This window comes from Oncorhynchus nerka, linkage group LG4, assembly GCF_034236695.1.
Source record: "Oncorhynchus nerka isolate Pitt River linkage group LG4, Oner_Uvic_2.0, whole genome shotgun sequence".
NCBI classification, from domain to species: Eukaryota; Metazoa; Chordata; class Actinopteri; order Salmoniformes; family Salmonidae; genus Oncorhynchus; species Oncorhynchus nerka.
This window is the reverse complement of record NC_088399.1, coordinates 74,767,928-74,791,486: the sequence shown is the minus strand read 5'-3', so window position 1 is coordinate 74,791,486 and position 23,559 is coordinate 74,767,928. Positions and strand designations below refer to the sequence as shown.

Genomic DNA, 23,559 nt, shown 5'->3' with positions numbered 1-23,559 from the left:
GTAGAGACAGCTCGACATTTAAAATAGTGACGAGTCGTTTGAGGAAGAGTAATAAACTCGGGGTCGTAGCTAGTTATTAATGAATTATTAATTAATCATTCAAGTCATGAAGGATAACGTAGCTAGGTCATAGCTAGTATGCATTGTTTGAAGAACTGCTGTGTTGCCAAAAGTCATTCTGAAAATGTGCCACCCCTACGCTCCCCTTGTACAAGGCATTGCCTCCCTTCTGGCTCATTTGGCCACTCTCTTTTGTCATTCAGTGGATCCGTATGTTGATGACCAACTTGCTCATCTTTGTACCTAAATTTGATCTCCCCTCTCTTCAGAAAAATCAGTAAAGAAAGGAAAGAAGGATACAAAGGGGAAGAAGAGTGTGAGTAGTTATACCTCTTGTGGATATTTTTGAGTTAATTGAATGTGGCGAGAAAGAAAATGTTATCTTCAATGTGAACATTTTAATAAAATGTGTCAACATTGTTCTCACACAGTTCTTTGATGAGCTGGCCACAGATAACAAAACTGAGAAGGAGGATGAAATTGTGCTGAAAGAGATGCAAGGAAAGCAGGTAATTCTATTCCTTAACTACCACAGAGATATCATATAGGCTATTTTCAGGTGGATTAATACTTTTTGCAATGCTGTATCAATAACACAATGTCCTGGGATATATTGACATGAATAAATCTACCTTTTGCATAATTATAATTTTTTTCCCTTCCCACCCAATTTGCTCTCTTGAAAGACAGTAGATGAGCTTGAAGCGTTTGGGGAGGTTGGTTATATGTAGCCACTACTAGTCAGAGTGGTAGCTAGCTTGCAGTGTCGAACCTACAATGCAAAGAGAACCATGATACATACAGTGCATTCGGGAAGTATTCAGACCCCTTGACCTTTTTCCACATTTTGTTACGTTACAGCCTTATTCTAAAATTGATTAAAGTGTTCCCCCCTATTCTATTTATTTTTCATTTATTTAACCTTTATTTAACTAGGCAAGTCAGTTGAGAACAAATTCTTATTTACAATGACGGCCTACCAAAAGGCCTCCTGTGGGGACGGGGGCCTGTGATTAAAAAGAAATAAAAATATAAATATAGGACAAAACACACATCACAACAAGAGAGACCTAAGACAACAACATAAGACAGCAACACATGACATCACAGCATGGGAGCAACACAACATGACAACAACATGGTAGCAGCATAAAACATGGTACAAACATTATTGGGTAAAGTCAACAGCACAAAGGTCAAGAAGGTAGAGACAAAAACACATCATACAAAGCAGCCACAACAGTCAGTAAGGGTGTCCATGATTGAGTGTTTGAATGAAGAGATTAGGATAAAACTGTCCAGTTTGAGGTTTGGTTGCAGCTCGTTCCAGTCGCTAGCTGCAGTGAACTGAAAAGAGGAGTGACCCAGGGATGTGTGTGCCCATCAATCTACACACAATACTCCATGATGACAAAGCAAAAACAGGTTTAGACATTTTTGCAAATTGATTCAAAATAAATGTAATTATCCCATTTACATAAGTATTTAGACCGTTTACTCAGTACTTTGTTGATGCACCTTTGGAAATGATTACAGCCTCGAGTCTTCTTGGGTATGACGCTACAAGCTTGGCACACTTCTGTTTGGAGAGTTTTTCCCAATCTTCTCTGCATGTCCTCTCAAGCTCTGTCAGGTTGGAAGGGGAGCGTCGCTGCACAGCTGTTTTCAGGTCTCTCCATAGATGTTCGATCGGATTCAAGTCCGGTCCCTGGCTGGGCCACTCAAGACATTGAGACTTGTCCCAAAGCCACTCCTGCATTGTCTTGGCTGTGTGCTTAGGGTCGTTGTGCTGTTGAAAGATGAACCTTCACCCCAGTTTGAGGTTCTGAGCAATTTGGAGCAGGTTCTTTTTTTGTAAATTCTTTATTTAAAAAATAAAATAAAAACATTTTTCCTGTGGTATCGATTTGGTAGTTAGTCTTGTCCCATTGCTGCAACTCCCACACGGACTCAGAAGAGACGAATGTCGAGAGCCGTGCGTCCTCCGAAACACAACCCATCCAAGCCGCACTGCTTCTTAACACGATGCCGCTTAACGCGGAAGCCAGCCGCACAAATGTGTCGGAGGAAACACAGTACACCTGGCGATCATGTAAGCATGCACTGCGCCCGGCCCGCCACAGGAGTCGCTACTGCGCGATGGGACAAGGACATCCCTGCCGGCCAAACCCTCCCCTAACCCGGACGACACTGGGCCAATTGTGTGTCACCCCATGGGTCTCCCGGTCGTGGCCGGCTGCGACAGCTTCGACTCAAACCCAGAATCTCTAGTGGCACAGCTAGCACTGCGATGCAGTGTCTTAGAACACTGTGCCATTTGGGAGGCCCCGGAGCAGGTTTTCATCAAGGATCTCTCTTTACTTTGTGCTGTTATGTGGCTGTTGTACCTTTTACTGAGTGGCTGGCCACTCTACCATAAAGCCCTGATTGGTGGAGTGTTGCAGAGAGATGGTTGTCCTTCTGGAATTTTCGCCCATCTCCACAGAGGAACTCTGGCACTCTGTCAAGAGTGACCATCGGGTTCTTGGTCTCCTCCCTGACCAAGGCCGTTCTCCCCCGATTGCTCAGTTTGGCCGGGCGGCCAGCTCTAGGAAGAGTCTTGGTGGTTCCAAACTTCTTCCATTTAAGAATGATGGAAGCCACTGTGTTCTTGGGGACCTTCAATGCTGTAGACATTTTTTTTGGTACCCTTCCCCAGATATGTGCCTCGATACAAACCTGTCTCGGAGCTCTATGGACAGTTCCTTCGACCCCATGCCTTGGTTGTCGCTCTGACATACACTGTCAACTGTGGAAACTTTTATGTAGACCGGTGTGTGCCTTTCCAAATCATGTCCAACCAATTTAATTTACCATAGGTGGATGCCAAACAAGTTGTAGAAACTTGAGCTCAATTTCAAGTCTCGTAGCAAAGGGTCTGAATACTTATGTAAATAAAGTAAATGTGCAAACATTTCTAAATACCTGTTTTTGCTTGGTCATTATGGGGTATTGTGTGTAGATTGATGAGGGGCAACTTTTATTTAATCCATTTCAGAATAAGGTTGTAACATCACAAAATGTGGAAAAAGTAAAGGGGTCTGAATCCTTTCTGTGTGTGTATACAGTGGCAAGAAAATGTATGTGAACCCTTTGGAAATACCTGTATAAATTGGTAATAAAATGAGATATTCATCTAGGTCACAACAATGGACAAACACAGTATGCTTAAACTAATAACACACACATTTTGCAGCAATAACCTCAACCAAACATTTTCTGTAGATGCAGATCAGACCTGCACAACAGTCAGGAGGAATTTTGGACCATTCCTCTTTACAAAACTGTTTCAGTTAAGCAATATTCTTGGGATGTATGGTGTGAACCTCTCTCTTGGGGTCATGCCGCAGCATCTCAATCAGGTTGAGGTCGGGACTGACTGGGCCACTCCAGAATGTGTATTTTCTTCTGTTGAAGCCATTCTGTTGCTGATTTACTTCTGTGTTTTGGGTCGTTGTCCTGTTGCATCACCCATCTTCTGTTGAGCTTCAATCGGCGCACAGATAGCATTAGCTTCTCCTGCAAAATGTCTTGATAAACTTGGTAATTAATTTTTCCGTCGATGATAGCAAGCTGTCCAGGCCCTAAGGCAGCAAAGCAGCCCCAAACCATGATGCTCCATCCACAATACTTTACAGTTGGGATTAGGTTTTGATGCTGGTGTGCTATGCCTTTTTTTCTCCACAGATATTGTTGTGTGTTCCTTCCAAACAGCTCAACTTTAGTTTAATCTGTCCACAGAATATTTTGCCAGTAGCGCTGTGGAACATCCAGGTGTACTTTTGCAAACTTCAGACGTGCTGCAAGGTTTTTTTTGAACAGCAGTGACTTCTTTCGTGGTGTCCTCCCATGAACACCCTTCTTGTTTAGTGTTTTACATATCGTACTCGTCTACAGAGATGTTGGCATGTTCCATATATTTCTGCAAGTCTTCATCAGACAAACTAGGATTCTTCTTAACTTCATTGAGTATTATGTGCTGTGCTCTTGCAGTCATCTTTGCAGGATGGCCATTCCTAGGGAGAGTAGCAACAGTGCTGTACTTTTTCCATTTATAGACAATTGGTCTTACCGTGGACTGATGAACATCGAGGCTTTTAGAGAAACTTTTGTAACCCTTTCCAGCTTTATGCAAGTCAACAACTATTAAACTTAGGTCTTCTGAGATCTCGTTTGTTCGAGGCATTGTTCACATCAGGCAATGATTCTTGTGAATAGCAAACTGAAATTTGGTGTGTTTTTTTATTTCTTCTGTAGGGCAAGGCAGCCCTAACCAACATCTCCAGTCTCGTCTCAAAGATTTTAGTCCAGGTTAGCTGTCTCCTGACTAGAGGTTGACCGATTAATCGGAATGGCCGATTTAATTAGGGCCGATTTCAACTTTTCATCAAAATCGGTATTTTTGGGTGCGGATTTGCCGATTTAAAACAAATAAAATTAAAATAATTTTTTAATTTAATTAATTTAAAAAAAAAAATGTTTTATGCCTTTTATTTAACTAGGCAAGTCAGTTAAGAACACATTCTTATTTTCAATGACGGCCTATGAATGGTGGGTTAACTGCCTCATTCAGGGGCAGAACGACAGATTTTCACCTTGTCAGCTCGGGGGATCCAATCTTGCAACCTTACAGTTAACTAGTCCAACGCAATAACGACCTGCCTCTCTCTCATGGCACCCCACAAGGAGACTGACTGCCTGTTACGCGAATGCAGTAAGCCAAGGTAAGTTGCTAGCTAGCATTAAATGTATCTTATAAAAAACAATCAATCATAAGCACCTGTTAACTACACATGGTTGATGATATTACTAGATATTATCTAGCGTGTCCTGCGTTGCATATAATCTGACTGAGCATACAAGTATCTAAGTATCTGACTGAGCGGTAGTAGGCAGAAGCAGGCGCGTAAACATTCATTCAAACAGCACTTTTGTGCATTTTGCCAGCAGCTCTTCGTTGTGCGTCAAGCATTGCGCTGTTTATGACTTCAAGCCTATCAACTCCCGAGATGAGGCTGGTGTAACTGAAGTGAAATGGCTAGCTAGTTAGCGCGCGCTAATAGCGTTTCAAACGTCACTCGCTCTGAGCATCTAGTAGTTGTTCTCCTTGCTCTGCATGGGTAACGCTGCTTCGAGGGTGGCTGTTGTCGTTGTGTTGCTGGTTCGAGCCCAGGGAAGAGCGAGGAGAGAGACGGAAGCTATACTGTTACACTGGCAATACTAAAGTGCCTATAAGAACATCTAATAGTCAAAGGTTAATGAAATACAAATGGTATAGAGGGAAATAGTCCGATAATTCCTATAATAACAACAACCTAAAACTTCTTACCTGGGAATATTGAAGACTCATGTTAAAAGGAACCACCAGCTTTCATATGTTCTCATGTTCTGAGCAAGGAACTGAAACGTTAGCTTTCTTACATAGCACATATTGCACTTTAACTTTCTTCTCCAACACTTTGTTTTTGCATTATTTAAACCAAATTGAACATGTTTCATTATTTACTTGAGGCTAAATGGATTTTATTGATGTATTATATTAAGTGTTCATTCACTATTGTTGTAATTGTCATTATTACAAATAAATAAACAAAAAAACTGCAGATTAATCGGTATCGGCTTTTTTGGTCCTCCAATAATCGGTATCGGCGTTGAAAAATCATACTCGGTCGACCTCTACTCCTGACTCCAATTAGCTTTTGGAGTCATTAGCCTAGGGGTTCACAATTTTCCCAACCTACACTGAATGTTTAAATGATGTTTTCAATATAGACAAGAAATCCAATTATTTGTGTTATTAATGTAAGCACACTGTTTGTAAGTTGTGACTTAAGCTGAAGATCAGATCAAATGTGATGACCAATTTATGCAGAAATCCAGGTAATTACAAAGGGTTCACATACTTTTTCGTGTGTGTGTTTATGTATATGTGAGATATGTGTGTATATATAATTGTGATTGTGTGTGTATATATATATATATAATTGTGATATGTATCATGTGGTCCCTCCCTGCTAATACCTAGCCCTAGTAGTGTCATATGAACCATAATGCCTCTCTAATCTATTTTGCTATCGGTCTCAGAAGAAAAAGAAAGACCGGCGGAAAGGTAGAAGTGGTGAGGGAGATGATGATGATGACGAGGATATGATGGAGAAACTAAAGAAGCTGTCAGTGCAAGCCAGCGAGGAAGAGGAAGAGGAAGGTAAAGTTGACTGCTTAGTCTGTCAAACAAATGTCTAAATTTCAAGCTGGAAATGTTCAGTGTTGCAAGCCTAGCTAGCCTTTCATCAACTTTGCTCGCTCTCTCTCTTGCTCGCTCTCTTTCTCATCCCAGTTGTGGCCCCTGGAAAAGGCAAGGGAAATAAGGTGAGCATGTTGTGCATGCATCGGTCTTGATCACTATATCGATAGTCTTTACAGTCTTGATCATTCCGTTCTATTACATTTTGAGGGTAGAATACACTATAATCCACTTTTAAATTGTATTTGTTGTCTCAGGGTGGGAACATCTTTGCCGCTCTCAGTCAGGGAGACAGTGATGATGACGGTGGTGATGATGAGAGACTGATGAATAAGGTGCGTGGGGTCTGTTATGTTTGTCATGTTCTAAATCTGAATGTGGATTCTGTTGATACTAACATAGTGTTTTAGAGGTCCAGGGAGTTCTAAGAAAGTGTTTGTTGCGTTTGACTAATTAATTCATTCCATCCCACCCCTCCTCGTACTGTTCCTTTTCTGCTGTCTTTTGGAGTTCATCACACACTCACAATAATAGCTACACATGTTCAAATCAAAGTTTATTTGTCACGTGCACTGAATACAACATTACAGTGAAATGCTTACTTAGTGCAAAAAAGGTATTAGGTGAACAATAGGTAAGTAAAGAAATAAAACAACATTAAATAGACAGTTGAAAATAACAGTAGCAAGGCTATATACCGACACCGGTTAGTCAGGCTGATTGAGGTAGTATGTAGATATGGTTAAAGTGACTGCAAATATGATGAACAGAGAGTAGCAGTAGCGTAAAAGAGGGGGTGGTGGGTGGCGGGACGCAATGCAGATAGCCTGGTTAGCCAATGTGCGGGAGCACTGGTTGGTCGGGCCAATTGAGATAGTATGTACAGTCGTGGCCAAAAGTTTTGATTGATACATATTAATTTTCAGAAAGTCTGCTACCTCAGTTTGTATGATGGCAATTTGCATATACTCCAGAATGTTATGAAGAGTGATCAGATGAATTGCAATTAATTGCAAAGTCCCTCTTCGCCATGCATATGAACTGAATCCCCCAAAAAACATTTCCACTGCATTTCAGCCCTGCCACAAAAGGACCAGCTGACATGTCAGTGATTCTCTCGTTAACACAGGTGAGAGTATTGACGAGGACAAGGCTGGAGATCACTCTGTCATGCTGATTGAGTTCGAATAACAGACTGGAAGCTTCAAAAGGATCATGGTTACCTGCTAGGAAACACGTGCCGTCATCATTGCTTTGCGCAAAAAGGTCTTCACAGGCAAGGATATTGCTGCAAGTAAGATTGCACCTAAATCAACCATTTATTGGATCATCAAGAACTTCAAGGAGAGCGGTTCAAATGTTGTGAAAGAAGGCTTCAGGTTGCCAAAGAAAGTCCAGCAAGCGCCAGGACCGTCTCCTAAAGTTGATTCAGCTGTGGGATCGGGGCAAAACCAGTACAGAGCTTGCTCGGGAATGGCAGCAGGCAGGTGTGAGTGCATCTGCACCCACAGTGAGGCGAAGACTCACAGTAAAGCATCCTGAGACCATTCATGTGTGGGGTTATTTCTCAGCCAAGGGAGTGGGCTCACTCACAATCTTGCCTAAGAACACAGCCATGAATAAAGAATGGTACCAACACATCCTCCGTGAGCAACTTTTCCCAACCATCCAGGAACAGTTTAGGGATGAACAATGCCTTTTCCAGCATGATGGAGCACCTTGCCACAAGGCACAAGTGATAACCAAGTGGCTTGGGGAGCAAAACATCGATATTTTGGGTCCATGGCGAGGAAACTCTCCAGACCTTAATCCCATTGAGAACTTGTGGTCAATCGTCAAGAGGCAGGTGGACAAACAAAAACCCATAAATTCTGACAAACTCCAAGCATTGATTATGCAAGAATGGGCTGCCATCAGTCAGGATGTGGCCCAGAAGTTGATTGACAGCATGCCAGGGCAGATTGCAGAGGTCTTGAAAAAGAAGGGTCAACACTGCAAATATTGACTCTTTGCATCAACTTCATGTAATTGTTAATAAAAGCCTTTGACACGTATGAAATACTTGTAATTATACTTCAGTATTCCATAGTCACATCTGACAAAAATATCTAAAGACACTGAAGCAGCAAACTTTGTGGAAATTAGTATTTGTGTCATTCTCAACTTTTGGCCACAACAGTTAAAGTAACTATGCATATATGATAAACAGAGAGTAGCAGCACCGTAAAAGAAAGGTTGGGGGGGACACAATGCAAATACTCTGGGTTGCCATTTGGAGTCTAATGGCTTGGGGGTAAAAACTATTGAGAATCCTTTTAGTCCTAGACTTGACACGCCTACTACCGCATGGCAAGCGTTACCAGAGAGAACAGTCTATGACTGGGGTGGCTGGGGTCTTTGACAATTTTTAGGGCCTTCCTCTGACCGCCTGGTGTAGAGGTCCTGGATGGCAGGCAGCTTAGACCCATGCCGACCGTTGTAGATGTTCAATTTTAAAAAGTCTAATAAATCTATTTAATATAACCTACACCATCACAATAAATCCATTTGTTTATTTTAGACCGGTCTAAAGAAACATGATATGAAGAAAATGTAGCCTATTTCAGAAGAACAGAATAGCATACTCAGCATACTGAGTTGTCCTTATGTTAGTCCCTGATCTAGCCATGCCATATTGCTGTCGGCTACACTTGTTCATTTATCAGGCAAGATTTGCTTAGAATTCTGTGGCATTATTTTATAGTATGAAGAATACAATTGTACGTAGGAGAAAATATCCTTTCTATTTTATTCAGCTAACGATTTTCGAGGGAGTGCGCACATGCGGGGCATAAGTATTTGGTCACCTACAAACAAGCAAGATTTCCACCATAATTTGCAAATAAATTCATTAAAAATCCTACAGTGTGATTTTCTGGATTTTTTTTCTCATTTTGTCTGTCATAGTTGAAGTGTACCTCTGATGAAAATTACAGGCCTCTCTCATATTTTTAAGTGGGAGAACTTGCACAATTGGTGGCTGGCTAAATACTTTTTTGCCCCACTGTAGCTGATGTTTAAAGTTAGTGAGGGAAATCTCCAGCTTCAGTGATTTTTGCAATTCGTTCCAGTCACTGGCAGCAGAGAACTGGAAGGAAACGCGGCCAAAGTAGGTGTTGGCTTTGGGGATGACCAGTGAGATATACCTGCTGGAGCACGTGCTGGGTGTTGTTATTGTGAGCTGAGATAAGGCAGAGCTTTACCTAGTATAGACTTATAGATGACCTGGAGCCAGTGGGTTTGGAGACGAATAGGTAGCGAGGGCCAGCCGACGAGAGCATACAGGTCGCAGTGGTATATGGGGCTTTGGTGACAAAACGGATGGCACTGTGATAGACTGCATCCAGTTTGCTGAGTAGTGTTGGAGGCTATTTTGTAAATGACATCGCCGAAGTCAAGGATCAGTAGGATAGTCCGTTTTACGAGGGTATGTTTGGAGGCATGAGTAAAGGAGGATTTGTTGCGAAATAGGAAGACAATTTTATTTTGGATTGGAGATGTTTAATATGTGTCTGGAAGGAGAGTTTACAGTCTAGCCAGACACCTAGGTATGTGTAGTTGTCCACATATTCTAAGTCCCATCTGTCCAGAGTAGTGATGCTAGTCGGGCGGGCGGGTGCGGGCAGCGAAATGTTGAAAAGCATGCATTTAGTTTTACTAGCATTTAAGAGCAGTTGGAGGCCACGGAAGGAGTGTTGTATGGCATTGAAGCTCGTTTGGAGGATTAAGTGTCCGAAGAAGGGCCAGATGTAATACAGAATGGTGTCGTCTGCGTAGAGGTGGATCAGGGAATCACCCGCAGCAAGAGCGACATCATTGATGTATACAGGGAAGAGTCGGCCGAGAATTTAACCCTGTGGTACCCCCATAGACTGGCAGAGGTCCGGACAACAGGCCCTCCGATTTGACACACTGAACTCTATCAGAGAAGTAGTTGGTGAACCAGGCGAGGCAGTCATTAGAGAAACCAAGGCTGTTGAGTCTGCCGATAAGAATATGGTGATTGACAGAGTCAAAAGCCTTGGCCAGGTCTATGAAGACGGCTGCGCAGTACTGTGTTTTATCGATGGCGGTTATGATAATGTTTAGTACCTTGAGCGTGGCTGAGGTGCACCCATGATCAACTCGGAAACCGGATTGCACAGCGGAGAAGGTACGGTGGGATTTGAAATGATCTGTGATCTGTTTATTAACTTGGCTTTTGAAGATTTTAGAAAGGCAGGGCAGGATGGATATAGGTCTATAACAGTTTGGGTCTAGAGTGTCACCCCCTTTGAAGAGGGGGATGACCGGGGCAGCTTTCCAATCTTTAGGGATCTCGGACGATACAAGTTGAACAGACTGGTAATAGCGGTTGCAACAATGGCAGTGGATAATTCTAGAAAGAGAGGGTCCAGGTTGTCTAGCCCAGTTGATTTGTAGGGATCCAGGTTTTGCAGCTCTTTAAGAACATCTGCTATCTGGATTTGGGTGAAGGAGAAGCTGGGGAGGCTTGGGCAAGTAGCTGCAGGGGGTGCAGAGCTGTTGGCCGGGGTTGGGGTAGCCAGGAGAAAAGCGTGGCCAGCGGTAGAGAAATGCTTGTTGAAATTCTCGATTATCGTGGATTTATCGGTGATGACAGTGTTACCTAGCCTCAATGCAGTGGGCAGTTGGGAGGAGGTGCTCCTATTCTCCATGGACTTTACAGTGTACCCAAAACCTTTTGGAGTTAGAGCTGCAGGATGCAAATTTCTGTTTGAAAAAGCTAGCCTTTGCATTCTTTTCTGACTGTGTGTATTGGTTCCTGACTTCCCTGAAAAGTTGCATATCGTGGGGACTATTCGATGCTAGTGCAGTCCGCCACAGGATATTTTTGTGCTGGTCAAGGGCAGTCAGGTCTGGAGTGAACCGAGGACTATATCTGTTCTTTGATCTACATTTTTTTTAAAGGGGAATGCTTATTTAAGATGTTGAGGAAATACAATTTAAAGAAGGACCAGGCATCCTCGACTGACGGAATGAGGTCAATATCCTTCCAGGACACCCGGGCCAGGTCGATTAGAAAGGCCTGTTCGCAGAAGTATTTTAGGGAGTGTTTGACAGTGATGAGGGGTGGTCGTTTGACCTCAGACCCATAGCGGATGCAGGCAGTGATCGCTGAGATCCTGATTGAAAACAGCTGAGGTGTATTTGGAGGGCAAGTTGGTCAGGATAATATCTATGAGGGTGCCCATGTTTACGGATTTGGTGTTGTTCATTGATAATTTGTGTGAGATTGAGGGCATCTAGCTTAGATTGTAGGACTGCCGGGGTGTTAAGCATATCCCAGTTTAGGCCACCTAACAGAACGAACTCTGAAGATCGATGGGGGGGTGGCAATCAATTCACATATGGGGTCCAGGGTACAACTGGGAGCTGAGGGGGGCCTATAACAGGCGGCAACAGTGAGAGATTTATTTCTGGAGAGATTCATTTTTAAAATTAGAAGCTCGAACTGTTTGGGCATAGACCTGGGAAGTTAGCCTGCAAAGTTCTGTCAATCTCTGCAGTAGATTGCAACTCCTCCCCCTTTGGCAGTTCTATCTTGATTGGAAATGTTGTAGTTTGGGATGGAAATCTCAGAAATCTCATTTGCGTTGATGTCAGTGTGATTAGAGGGGCAATACATCAGTGCAAGGCCATTAGCGACTGGCAGTTAGGAAGTTCAGTAGCCTACTAATGACCATTCGCAGCATCAGAGCGCAGTTTTGGAGAAGCCTAGTTACGGTGCCTAAACGGTCACGTGGAATTTGACTGCGGTCCTGACTGCCGGTGTTGCGGTAATACGGTCACCATAACAGCCCTATTCCTACATCATTTCCTTTCATTGCATTTCATCTACATGTATTGGACAAATTAGCATTGGCCAGAAGTGTTGGGGCTTGCAAGGCGCTTGGAATCTAATGATTTTGAATCAAGCATGTCATTTTTCTTCATAACGACTTTGTGCTTTGGTGTAAGGGCATCTCTAATATTAAGGAACTGGTGTATCTGTGTGTTTGTCTTTGCGTCTTTAATACTTTAACACAGGAGGTTGAGAAGGTGCATAAGGGCAAGAAAAAAGATAAGCCAAAACCGAAAGCCAAGGTGGGTGATGGAATGGATTTATTCTCCTACTGCACACTCTTCCCCCCCCCCAACATCCCCTCCCCCATCCAACAGGGTTGATAACAGAAAGCAGCACATTTTAAATTGTTCACTAACACATTCCCCTCTCAATCTATTCCCTTTTTATTTCACAACACTTTATTTAACGACTTTTCTCTTTCTCATAGACCTCATATCTGCAGATCTAACCCACTGAAATACTCAACACAATAAAACTGTCTGATCTCACTTGTTCCCAGACATGGAGCCTCACTCTTCTTTTCCCTACATAAAACCAGGCTCCCTCCGATGATGAGGAAGAAAAGAAAGACGGGGATGAAAAGACAGCTGTGAAAAAGAACATGAAGCCAGAGGCTAAACCAGCACCCAAGGTCAGACTTTTGATAGGCTAAGCAATATAGTGAAAATTCCACAAAGCCTATCTAGTCATTTCAGATCTGCTGGAGTATCTAGGGAGTTCAGAGTATATCCTAGCGCTTTATGTTGAACTAAATTAGAGACTCACTTTTTTATTATACACTGCTCAAAAAAATAAAGGGAACACTTAAACAACACAATGTAACTCCAAGTCAATCACACTTCTGTGAAATCAAACTGTCCACTTAGGAAGCAACACTGATTGACAATAAATTTCACATGCTGTTGTGCAAATGGAATAGACAACAGGTGGAAATTATAGGCATTTAGCAAGACACCCCCAATAAAGGAGTGGTTCTGCAGGTGGTGACCACAGACCACTTCTCAGTTCCTATGCTTCCTGGCTGATGTTTTGGTCACTTTTGAATGCTGGCGGTGCTTTCACTCTAGTGGTAGCATGAGACGGAGTCTACAACCCACACAAGTGGCTCAGGTAGTGCAGCTCATCCAGGATGGCACATCAATGCGAGCTGTGGCAAGAAGATTTGCTATGTCTGTCAGCGTAGTGTCAAGAGCATGGAGCCGCTACCAGGAGACAGGCCAGTACATCAGGAGACGTGGAGGAGGCCGTAGGAGGGCAACAACCCAGCTGCAGGACCGCTACCTCCGCCTTTGTGCAAGGAGGAGCAGGAGGAGCACTGCCAGAGCCCTGCAAAATGACCTCCAGCAGGCCACAAATGTGTATGTGTCTGCTCAAACGGTCAGAAACGGACTCCATGAGGGCGGTATGAGGGCCCGACGTCCACAGGTGGGGGTTATGCTTACAGCCCAACACCGTGCAGGACGTTTGGCATTTGCCAGAGAACACCAAGATTGGCAAATTCGCCACTGGCGCCCTGTGCTCTTCACAGATGAAAGCAGGTTCACACTGAGCACATGTGACAGACGTGACAGAGTCTGGAGACGCCGTGGAGAACGTTCTATTGCCTGCAACATCCTCCAGCATGACCGGTTTGGCGGTGGGTCAGTCATGGTGTGGGGTGGCATTTCTTTGGGGGGCCGCACAGTCCCACCTCCATGTGCTCGCCAGAGGTAGCCTGACTGCCATTAGGTACCGGGATGAGATCCTCAGACCCCTTGTGAGACCATATGCTGGTGCGGTTGGCCCTGGGTTCCTCCTAATGCAAGACAATGCTAGACCTCATGTGGCTGGAGTGTGTCAGCAGTTCCTACAAGAGGAAGGCATTGATGCTATGGACTGGCCCGCCCGTTCCCCAGACCTGAATCCAATTGAGCACATCTGGGACATCATGTCCCGCTCCATCCACCACAGACTGTCCAGACTGTCCAGGAGTTGGCGGATGCTTTAGTCCAGGTCTGGGAGGAGATCCCTCAGGAGACCATCCGTCACCTCATCAGGAGCATGCCCAGGCGTTGTAGGAAGGTCATACAGGCACGTGGACGCCACACACACTACTGAGCCTCATTTTGACTTGTTTTAAGGACATTGCATCAAAGTTGGATCAGCCTGTAGTGTGGTTTTCCACTTTAATTTTGAGTGTGACTCCAAATCCAGACCTCCATGGGTTGATAAATTTGATTTCCATTGATCATTTTTGTGTGATTTTGTTGTCAGCACATTCAACTATGTAAAGAAAAAAGTATTTAATAAGAATATTTCATTCATTCAGAACTAGGATGTGTTATTTTAGTGTTCCCTTTATTTTTTTGAGCAGTGTATATGTATATATATATATATATATATATATACAGTGCCTTGCGAAAGTATTCGGCCCCCTTGAACTTTGCGACCTTTTGCCACATTTCAGGCTTCAAACATAAAGATATAAAACTGTATTTTTTTGTGAAGAATCAACAACAAGTGGGACACAATCATGAAGTGGAACGACATTTATTGGATATTTCAAACTTTTTTAACAAATCAAAAACTGAAAAATTGGGCGTGCAAAATTATTCAGCCCCTTTACTTTCAGTGCAGCAATCTCTCTCCAGAAGTTCAGTGAGGATCTCTGAATGATCCAATGTTGACCTAAATGACTAATGATGATAAATACAATCCACCTGTGTGTAATCAAGTCTCCGTATAAATGCACCTGCACTGTGATAGTCTCAGAGGTAGTCTCAGAGGTCCGTTAAAAGCGCAGAGAGCATCATGAAGAACAAGGAACACACCAGGCAGGTCCGAGATACTGTTGTGAAGAAGTTTAAAGCCGGATTTGGATACAAAAAGATTTCCCAAGCTTTAAACATCCCAAGGAGCACTGTGCAAGCGATACTATTGAAATGGAAGGAGTATCAGACCACTGCAAATCTACCAAGACCTGGCCGTCCCTCTAAACTTTCAGCTCATACAAGGAGAAGACTGATCAGAGATGCAGCCAAGAGGACCATGTTCACTCTGGATGAACTGCAGAGATCTACAGCTGAGGTGGGAGACTCTGTCCATAGGACAACAATCAGTCGTATATTGCACAAATCTGGCCTTTATGGAAGAGTGGCAATAAGAAAGCCATTTCTTAAAGATATCCATAAAAAGTGTTGTTTAAAGTTTGCCACAAGCCACCTGGGAGTCACACCAAACATGTGGAAGAAGGTGCTCTGGTCAGATGAAACCAAAAGTGAACTTTTTGGCAACAATGCAAAACGTTATGTTTGGCGTAAAAGCAACACAGCTCATCACCCTGAACACACCATCCCCACTGTCAAACATGGTGGTGGCAGCATCATGGTTTGGGCCTGCTTTTCTTCAGCAGGGACAGGGAAGATGGTTAAAATTGATGGGAAGATGGATGGAGCCAAATACAGGACCATTCTGGAAGAAAACCTGATGGAGTCTGCAAAAGACCTGAGACTGGGATGGAGATTTGTCTTCCAACAAGACAATGATCCAAAACATTAAGCAAAATCTACAATGGAATGGTTCAAAAATAAACATATCCAGGTGTTAGAATGGCCAAGTCAAAGTCCAGACCTGAATCCAATCGAGAATCTGTGGAAAGAACTGAAAACTGCTGTTCACAAATGCTCTCCATCCAACCTCACTGAGCTCGAGCTGTTTTGCAAGGAGGAATGGGAAAAAATGTCAGTCTCTCGATGTGCAAAACTGATAGAGACATACCCCAAGCGACTTACAGCTGTAATCGCAGCAAAAGGTGGCGCTACAAAGTATTAACTTAAGGGGGCTGAATAATTTTGCACGCCCAATTTTTCAGTTTTTGATTTGTTAAAAAAGTTTGAAATATCCAATAAATGTCGTTCCACTTCATGATTGTGTCCCACTTGTTGTTGATTCTTCACAAAAAAAATACAGTTTTATATCTATGTTTGAAGCCTGAAATGTGGCAAAAGGTCGCAAAGATCAAGTGGGCCGAATACTTTCGCAAGGCACTGTATATCACACACAGTTGAAGCTGGAAGTTTAAATACAAGTCTTTAACTTGTATAATTATTTTTTATACCCCCTTTTTCTCCACAAATTCTTGGTATCCAATTGTTAGTAGTTACTGTCTTGTCTCATCGCTACAACTCCCGTACGGGATCGGGAGAGACGAAGGTCGAGAACCATGCGTCCTCCAAAACACAACCCAACCAAGCTGCACTGCTTCTTAACACAGCGCTCATCCAACCCGGAACCCAGCCGCACCAATGTGTTGGAGGAAACACCGTACACCTAGCGACCTGGTCAGCGTGCACTGCGCCCGGCCCGCCACAAGAGTAGCTAGTGCGCGATGAGACAAGGATATTCCCACCAGCCAAACCCTCCCTAACCTGGACGACGCTAGGCCAATTGTGCATCGCCCCATGGACCTCCCGGTCACGGCCGGCTGCGACAGAGCCTGGGCTCGAACCCAGAGTCTTTGGTTAAAACTAATTTTTCAGCCACTCCACAAATGACTTGTTAACAAACTATAGTTTTGGCAAGTCGGTCAGAACATCTACTTTGTGCATGACACAAGTAATTTTCAACAATTGTTTACAGACGGATTATTTAACTTATAATTGACGATATCACACTTTCAGTGGGTCAGAAGTTTACATACACTCAGTTGATTGTGCCTTTAAACAGCTTGGAAAATTCCAGAAAATGATGTCATGGCTTTAGAAGCTTCTGATAAGCTAACTGACATAATTTCAGTCAATTGGAGGTGTAGTTGTGGATGTATTTCAAGGCCTACCTTCAAACTCGGTGCCTCTTAGCTTGACATCATGGGAAAATCAAAAAACATTAGCCAAAACATTGTAGACCTTCAAGTCTGGTTCATCCTTGGCAGCAATTTCCAAATGCGTGAACGTACCACGTTCATCTGTACAAACAATAGTACGCAAGTATAAACACCTTGGGACTACGCAGCCATCATACCGCTTAGGAAGGAGACTCGTTCTGTGTCCTAGAGATGAACGTACTTTGCTGCGACAAGTGCAAATCAATCCCAGAACAACAGCAAAAGACCTTGTGAAGATGCTGGAGGAAACGGGTACAAAAGTATCTATATCCACAAGTAAAATGAGTCCTATATCGACATAACCTGAAAGGCCACTCGGCAAGGAAGAAGCCACTGCTCCAAAACCGCCATTAAAAAAGCCAGACTATGTTTTGCAACTGCAGATGGGGACAAAGATCGTACGGTTTAGAGAATTGTCCTCCGATCTGATGAAACAGAAATAGAACTGTGTAGCCATAATGACCATCATTAAGCCGAAGAACACCATTCCAATTGTGAAGCACGGGGGTGGCAGCATCATGTTGTGGGGTTGCTTTGTTGCAGGAGGGACTGATGTACTTCACAAAATAGATGCCATCATGAGGGAGGAAAATTATGTGGATATATTAAAGCTACATCTCAAGACATCAGTCAGGAAGTTAAAGCTTGGTGACATGTAGCTTGGCCTACAAACCTGACTCAGTTACTCTAGCCCTGTCAAGAGGAATGGGCCAAAATTCACCCAACTTATTGTGGGAAGCTTGTGGAAGGCTACCCCCAACGTTTGACCCAAGTTGCACAATTTAAAGGCAATGCACCCACATACTAATTGAGTGTATGTAAACGTCTGACCCACTGGGAATGTGATGAAAGAAATGAAAGCTGAAATAAATCATTCTCTCTGTTATTCTGATATTTCACATTCTTAATAATGTGGTGATCCTAACTGACCTAAGACAGGGAATTTTTACGAGGATTAAATGTCAGGAATTGTGAATAACTGAGTTGAAATGTATTTGGCTACGGTGTATGTAAATTTCTGAATTCAACTGTATTATTTTTTACATTTTTTATTGTAGGCAACTGAGGAGGATGAAGCGGAGGACGAGAAGCCTCAGCCAAAGAAAGGCAAGAAGGAACAGCCCAAGGTGAGTGAAGCGCTTTAGTGCTAACGACACAGACTTTGTGTAAACAGTTTTCCTTCTGGAATGTAGGGATGGCATTCTATAGGAAATGTAATGGGTTAGCAACATACAGTGTCTACATAAATTATTCATACCCCTTGACTTATTCCATGTTTTCTTATTATGGTGTGAATTTATGTTTCATCTCACACATCTACACACACTACCCTTTAATGACAAGGTGAAACATGTTTTTAGACATTTTAGCTCATTTATTGAAAATGAAATATAGATATCTCACTTAAATAATTATTCACACCCCTGAGTCAATAGTTTGTTCAAGCACCTTTTGCAGTGATTACTGCTGTGAGTCTTTCTGGGTAAGTCTCCAAGAGCGTTCCACACCTGGATTTTGCAGCAATTTGACCATTATTCTTCAAGCTCTGTCAAGTTGGTTCTTGATCAATGATAGACAACCATTTTCAGGTCTTGCCATAGATTTTCAAGTAGATTTAAGTTGCAACTAACTTGGTAAGCAACTCCAGTGTGGATTTGGCCTTGTGTTTTAGGTGATTGTCCTGCCGAAATGTGAATTTGTCTCCCAGTGTCTGGTGGAAAGCAGACTGAACCAGGTTTTCCTCTAGGATTTTAGCTGTACTTGGCTCCATTCCATTTCTTTTTCTATCCTGAAAAACTCCCCAGTTCTTGATGATTAAAAGCATACCCATAACATGATGCAGCCACCAGTATGCTTGAAAATATGGAGAGATACTCAGTAATGTATTGGATTTGCCCAAACATAACACTTTGTATTCAGGATAAAAAGTGAATGCTTTGCCACATTTTCTGCAGTATTACTTTAGTGCCTTGTTGCAGGATGCATGTTTTGGAATATTTTTTATTCTGTACAGGCTTCCTTCTTTTCACTCTGTCAATTAGGTTAGTATTGTGGAGTAACTACAATGTTGTTGATCCACCCTCAGTTTTCTCCTATCACAGCCATTAAACTCTGTAACTGTTTTAAAGTCACCATTGGCCTCTTGGTGAAATCCCTGAGTGGTTTCCTTCCTCTCTGGCAATTTGGTTAGGAAGGAAGCCTGTATCTTTGTAATGACTGGGAGTTTTGATGCATCATCCAACGCGTAATTAATATCTTCACCATGCTCAATGGGATATTCAATGTCTGCTTTTTTATTTTTTATTTACCCATCTACCAATAGGTGCCTTTTGCGAGGAATTGGAAAACCTCCCTGGTCATTGTGGTTGAATCTGTGTTTGAAATTCACTGCTTGACTGAGGGACCTAAAAGATAATTGTATGTGTGGGGTACAGAGATGAGGTAGTCATTCAAAAATCATATTAAACACTATTGTTGCACACAGTCCATGCAACTTATCATGTGACTTGTTAAGCAAACTTTTACTCCTGAACTTATTTAGGCTTGCCGTAATAAAAGGGGTTAAATACTCATGACATTTCAACTTTACATTTTTTTTATTAATTTGACATTGGTATTATGTGTAGGCCAGTGACCAACCCAACTTAATCAATTTTAAATTCAGGATGTTACACAACATTTTGAAAAAGCCAAGGGATGTGAATATTTTCTGAATGCACTGCACTGTGTGACTGAGTCTGAATATCCACACCTGTAAACTATCTAGGCCAATATAATGCATGACCACGGTATATGGGTCACAGTAGCACTTTATCACTTGCAGCGTAGTTTCTGTATTACCATAATGCTGTGTTACTTGTCCATTCAGAGGATGAACAAACCTGCTCGCCCTCCGCGCAGCGAAGATGAAGAGGCTGAAGACGACGAAGATGACACAATGAAGGTGTGTGTTTATCGTCTGCTGTATGGAAAGGTCATACATGGCATGTAGAGCCACCTAGAACACCTGAATCACTGACTCTCCCTCTGTCTGCATCCCTCTCCTGTCAGTGTGCTGAAGACGTGATAGCAGAGCAGGAGCAGGAGAAAGGTGACGACCCCTTTGCCAACATGAGCAAGAAGGAGAAGAAGAAGAAAAAGAAAATGGTAACAGTACCAATCAAAGTTTTAGAACACCTACTCATTCCAGGGTTTTTCTTTTTACTCTTTTATACATTGTAGAATAATAGTGAAGACATCTAAACTATGAAATGACACACATGGAATCATGTAGTAACAAAAAAAGTGTTAAACCAATCAAAATCTATTTTAGATTCTTCAAAGTAGCCATCCTTTGCACACACTTGGCATTCTCTCAACCAGCTTCATGAGGTAGTCACCTGGAATTCATTGAAATGAACAGGTGTGCCTAGTTAAAAGTTAAATAGTGGAATTTCTTTCCTTAATGTGTTTGAGCCAATCAGTCGTGTTGTGACAAGGTAGGGGTGGTATACAGAAATATATATATCTTATATTTGTTTAATACTTTTTTGGTTACTACATGATTCCATATGTGTTATTTGATAGTTTTGATGTCTTCACTATTATTCTACAATGTAGAAAATAGTCTAAATAAAGACAAACCTTCAAATGAGTAGGTGTGTCCAAACTTTTGACTGGTACTGTATATACTCTACAAATACTGACCTTTTTGAGAGCCTTTGGGCCAAACCAGAGACAGAAGCATTTTATGAATTGGAAGTGTGTGTCTGTGCCTTTGTTTCTAGATTGAGTATGAGAAGCAGGTAGCCAGTGTGCGTGCTGCCAACGCCATTGAGGGAGACTTCTCCGTGTCCCAGGCTGAGTTGTCTTCCAGGCAGGCCATGCTGGAGAACGCATCAGATATCAAGGTGACCTGACCCTCTCAACTTTTCTAGTGTTTCTTTATTCTGAAGAATTGAGAGAACTACATAGAACCTACTTATTTTACTGAAGAAAAATTCAATAGGACTAAAAATCAACTCAATCGACACATCTCTCTATCTTTCTCTTATATTACACAGGCACAAACAAAAGTATGTAGACACCCCTTTCAAATTAGTGGATTCGGCTATTTCAACCACACCCGTTGCTGACAGGTGTATAAAATCGAGCACATATCCATGCAACCTCCATAGACCAACATTGGCAGTAGAATGGCCCGTACTGAAGAGTTCAGTGAATTTCTACGTGGCACCCTCTACGTGGCACCCTCATAGGATTTCCAACAAGTTAGTTCGTCAAATGTCTGCCCTGCTTGAGCTGTCATGGTCAACTGTAAGTGCTGTTATTGTGAATTGGAAACGTTTAGCCTCAACAATGGCTCAGCCGCGAAGTGGTAGTCCACACAAGCTCACAGAAAGGGACCGCCAGGTGCTGAAGGACGCAGTGCGTAAAAATCATCTGGAACCAACGTCAGCACAAGAACTGTGCCTTGCGAGCTTCATGAAATGGATTTCCATGGCCGAACAGCTGCACACAAGCCAAATATCGCCATGCGCAATGACAAGTGTTGGCTGGAGTGGTGTAAAGCTCGCCGCCATTGGACTCTGGAGCAGTGGAAATGCATTCTCGGGAGAGATGAATCACGCTTCATCATCTGGCAGTCCAACAGAGTAAGCTGGATTTGGAGAAAGCTACCTGCCCCAATGCATAGTGCCAACTGTAAAGTTTGGTGGAGGTGGAATAATGGTCTGGGGCTATTTTTCATGGTTCAGGCTAGGCCCCTTAGTTCCAGTGATGGGAAATCTTAATGCTACAGCATACAATGACATTCTGGACGATTCTGTGCTTTTAACTTTGTGGCAACAGTTTGGGGAACTTCCTGTTTCCGCATGACAATGCCCCTGTGCACAAGCGAGGTCCATACAGAAATAGTTTGTCGATCGATGTGGAAGGACTGGACTGCGCAGAGTCCTGAGCTCAACTCCATCGAACACCTTTGGGAGCCAGGCCTAATCACCCAACATCAGTGGCTGACCTCTGTAATGCTCTTGTGGCTGAATGGATGTAAGTCCCTGCAGCAATGGTCCAACATCTAGTGGAAAGCCTTCTTGGAAGAGTGGAGGCTGTTATAGCAGCAAGGAGGGGACCAACTTAATGCCCATGATTTTGGAGTAAGATGTTTGACGAGCAGGTGTCCACATACTTTTGGTCATGTAGTTTAACATCTTATCACACACAAGAAGAATGGTTGAACGGACGAGGATGGTTGTTGGGATTCATCAAATGGCTGATGAATGTCTATGTTACTGAAACATTGCACTTTATGTATTAAATGTTTCTTTGTAAGCACACAGTGTGAGTATGAGGTGGTTAGTCCCTTCAACCATTCCTTACTGAATGTCAAGTGGGAAGCCCTAAAGTTTGGAGTATCAGAGTTCACCTATGGTGGTTTCAGTGTTTTAATGTGCTGCTCTTTGTTTCCTCTAGCTGGAGAGGTTCAGTATATCAGCTCACGGGAAGGAGCTGTTTGTCAATGCAGATCTCCTGGTGGTGGCAGGAAGACGCTACGGTCTGGTTGGTCCTAACGGGAAGGGGAAGACCACGCTTCTGAAACATATCGCCAACAGAGTTCTCAGTATCCCTCCTAACATTGATGTGCTGCTCTGTGAGCAAGGTATGTCACCTGTCCTCTGAAGAACCCCCCCCCCCCCCCCCCATCATACCTTTCTCTCTGTCTCCTTCCCTTATCCTGTCTCTCACCCCTCTTCTCCCTTCCTTTCGCTCTACCCCTCTCACTGCACCCGCACTATGTTTTCTCCCTTCCTTTCTCTCTACCCCTCTCACTGCACCCGCACTATTTTTTCTCCCTTCCTTTCTCTCTACCCCTCTCACTGCACCCGCACTATGTTTTCTCCCTTCCTTTCTCTCTACCCCTCTCACTGCACCCGCACTATGTTTTCTCCCTTCCTTTCTCCCTACCCCTCTCACTGCACCCACACTATGTTTTCTCCCTTCCTTTCTCTCTACCCCTCTCACTTCACCCGCACTATGTTTTCTCCCTTCCTTTCTCTCTACCCCTCTCACTTCACCCGCACTATGTTTTCTCCCTTTAACACCCTGTCGTGCTGTCCATATCTTCATAGAGGTGATGGCGGATGACACCCCAGCGGTCCAGGCTGTGTTGAAGGCAGACACCAGGCGTCTGAAGCTCCTAGAGGAGGAGAGACAGTTGCAGGCTCTCCTGGAGAAAGGAGAAGACAGTGTGGCTGAGAGACTGGACAAGGTATGGGGAAACATCCAAATTGAACCCTAAAACACTATTAGATCTGCCAGGCAAAATATCCACTTCCTAATTGCTATGATAGTCTAATGAATACAGGGCTGGGGTCAGGTTTTCATTCAGACTGTGGTAACTGGAAAAAGAGAGTCATGGTCTCTTAGCCTGCATTCAGATAGTAATGTAATATCTGTCAATCGACTTAACGA

At 43.1% G+C, this 23,559-nt stretch overlaps 1 protein-coding gene across 3 annotated transcripts in view; it reads left to right on the top strand.

Annotated features, from left to right (window-relative positions):
- Positions 1-23,559, top strand: part of LOC115128580 (ATP-binding cassette sub-family F member 1-like) — a 28,638-nt gene that overhangs the window by 784 nt on the left and 4,295 nt on the right. Inside the window, exons 2-14 of one of the 3 annotated variants that reach the window (XM_029658528.2) lie at positions 330-376; positions 492-569; positions 6,187-6,304; positions 6,437-6,468; positions 6,601-6,678; positions 12,431-12,487; positions 12,787-12,879; positions 18,168-18,236; positions 19,979-20,053; positions 20,161-20,256; positions 20,877-20,999; positions 22,561-22,747; positions 23,217-23,356. In XM_029658528.2, the coding sequence (XP_029514388.1) occupies positions 330-376; positions 492-569; positions 6,187-6,304; positions 6,437-6,468; positions 6,601-6,678; positions 12,431-12,487; positions 12,787-12,879; positions 18,168-18,236; positions 19,979-20,053; positions 20,161-20,256; positions 20,877-20,999; positions 22,561-22,747; positions 23,217-23,356 (1,193 nt within the window). Of the gene's footprint in view, positions 1-329; positions 377-491; positions 570-6,183; positions 6,305-6,436; positions 6,469-6,600; positions 6,679-12,430; positions 12,488-12,786; positions 12,880-18,167; positions 18,237-19,978; positions 20,054-20,160; positions 20,257-20,876; positions 21,000-22,560; positions 22,748-23,216; positions 23,357-23,559 lie in introns of all 3 variants that reach the window. The other 2 variants (XM_029658527.2, XM_029658529.2) reach the window with 2 other exon arrangements.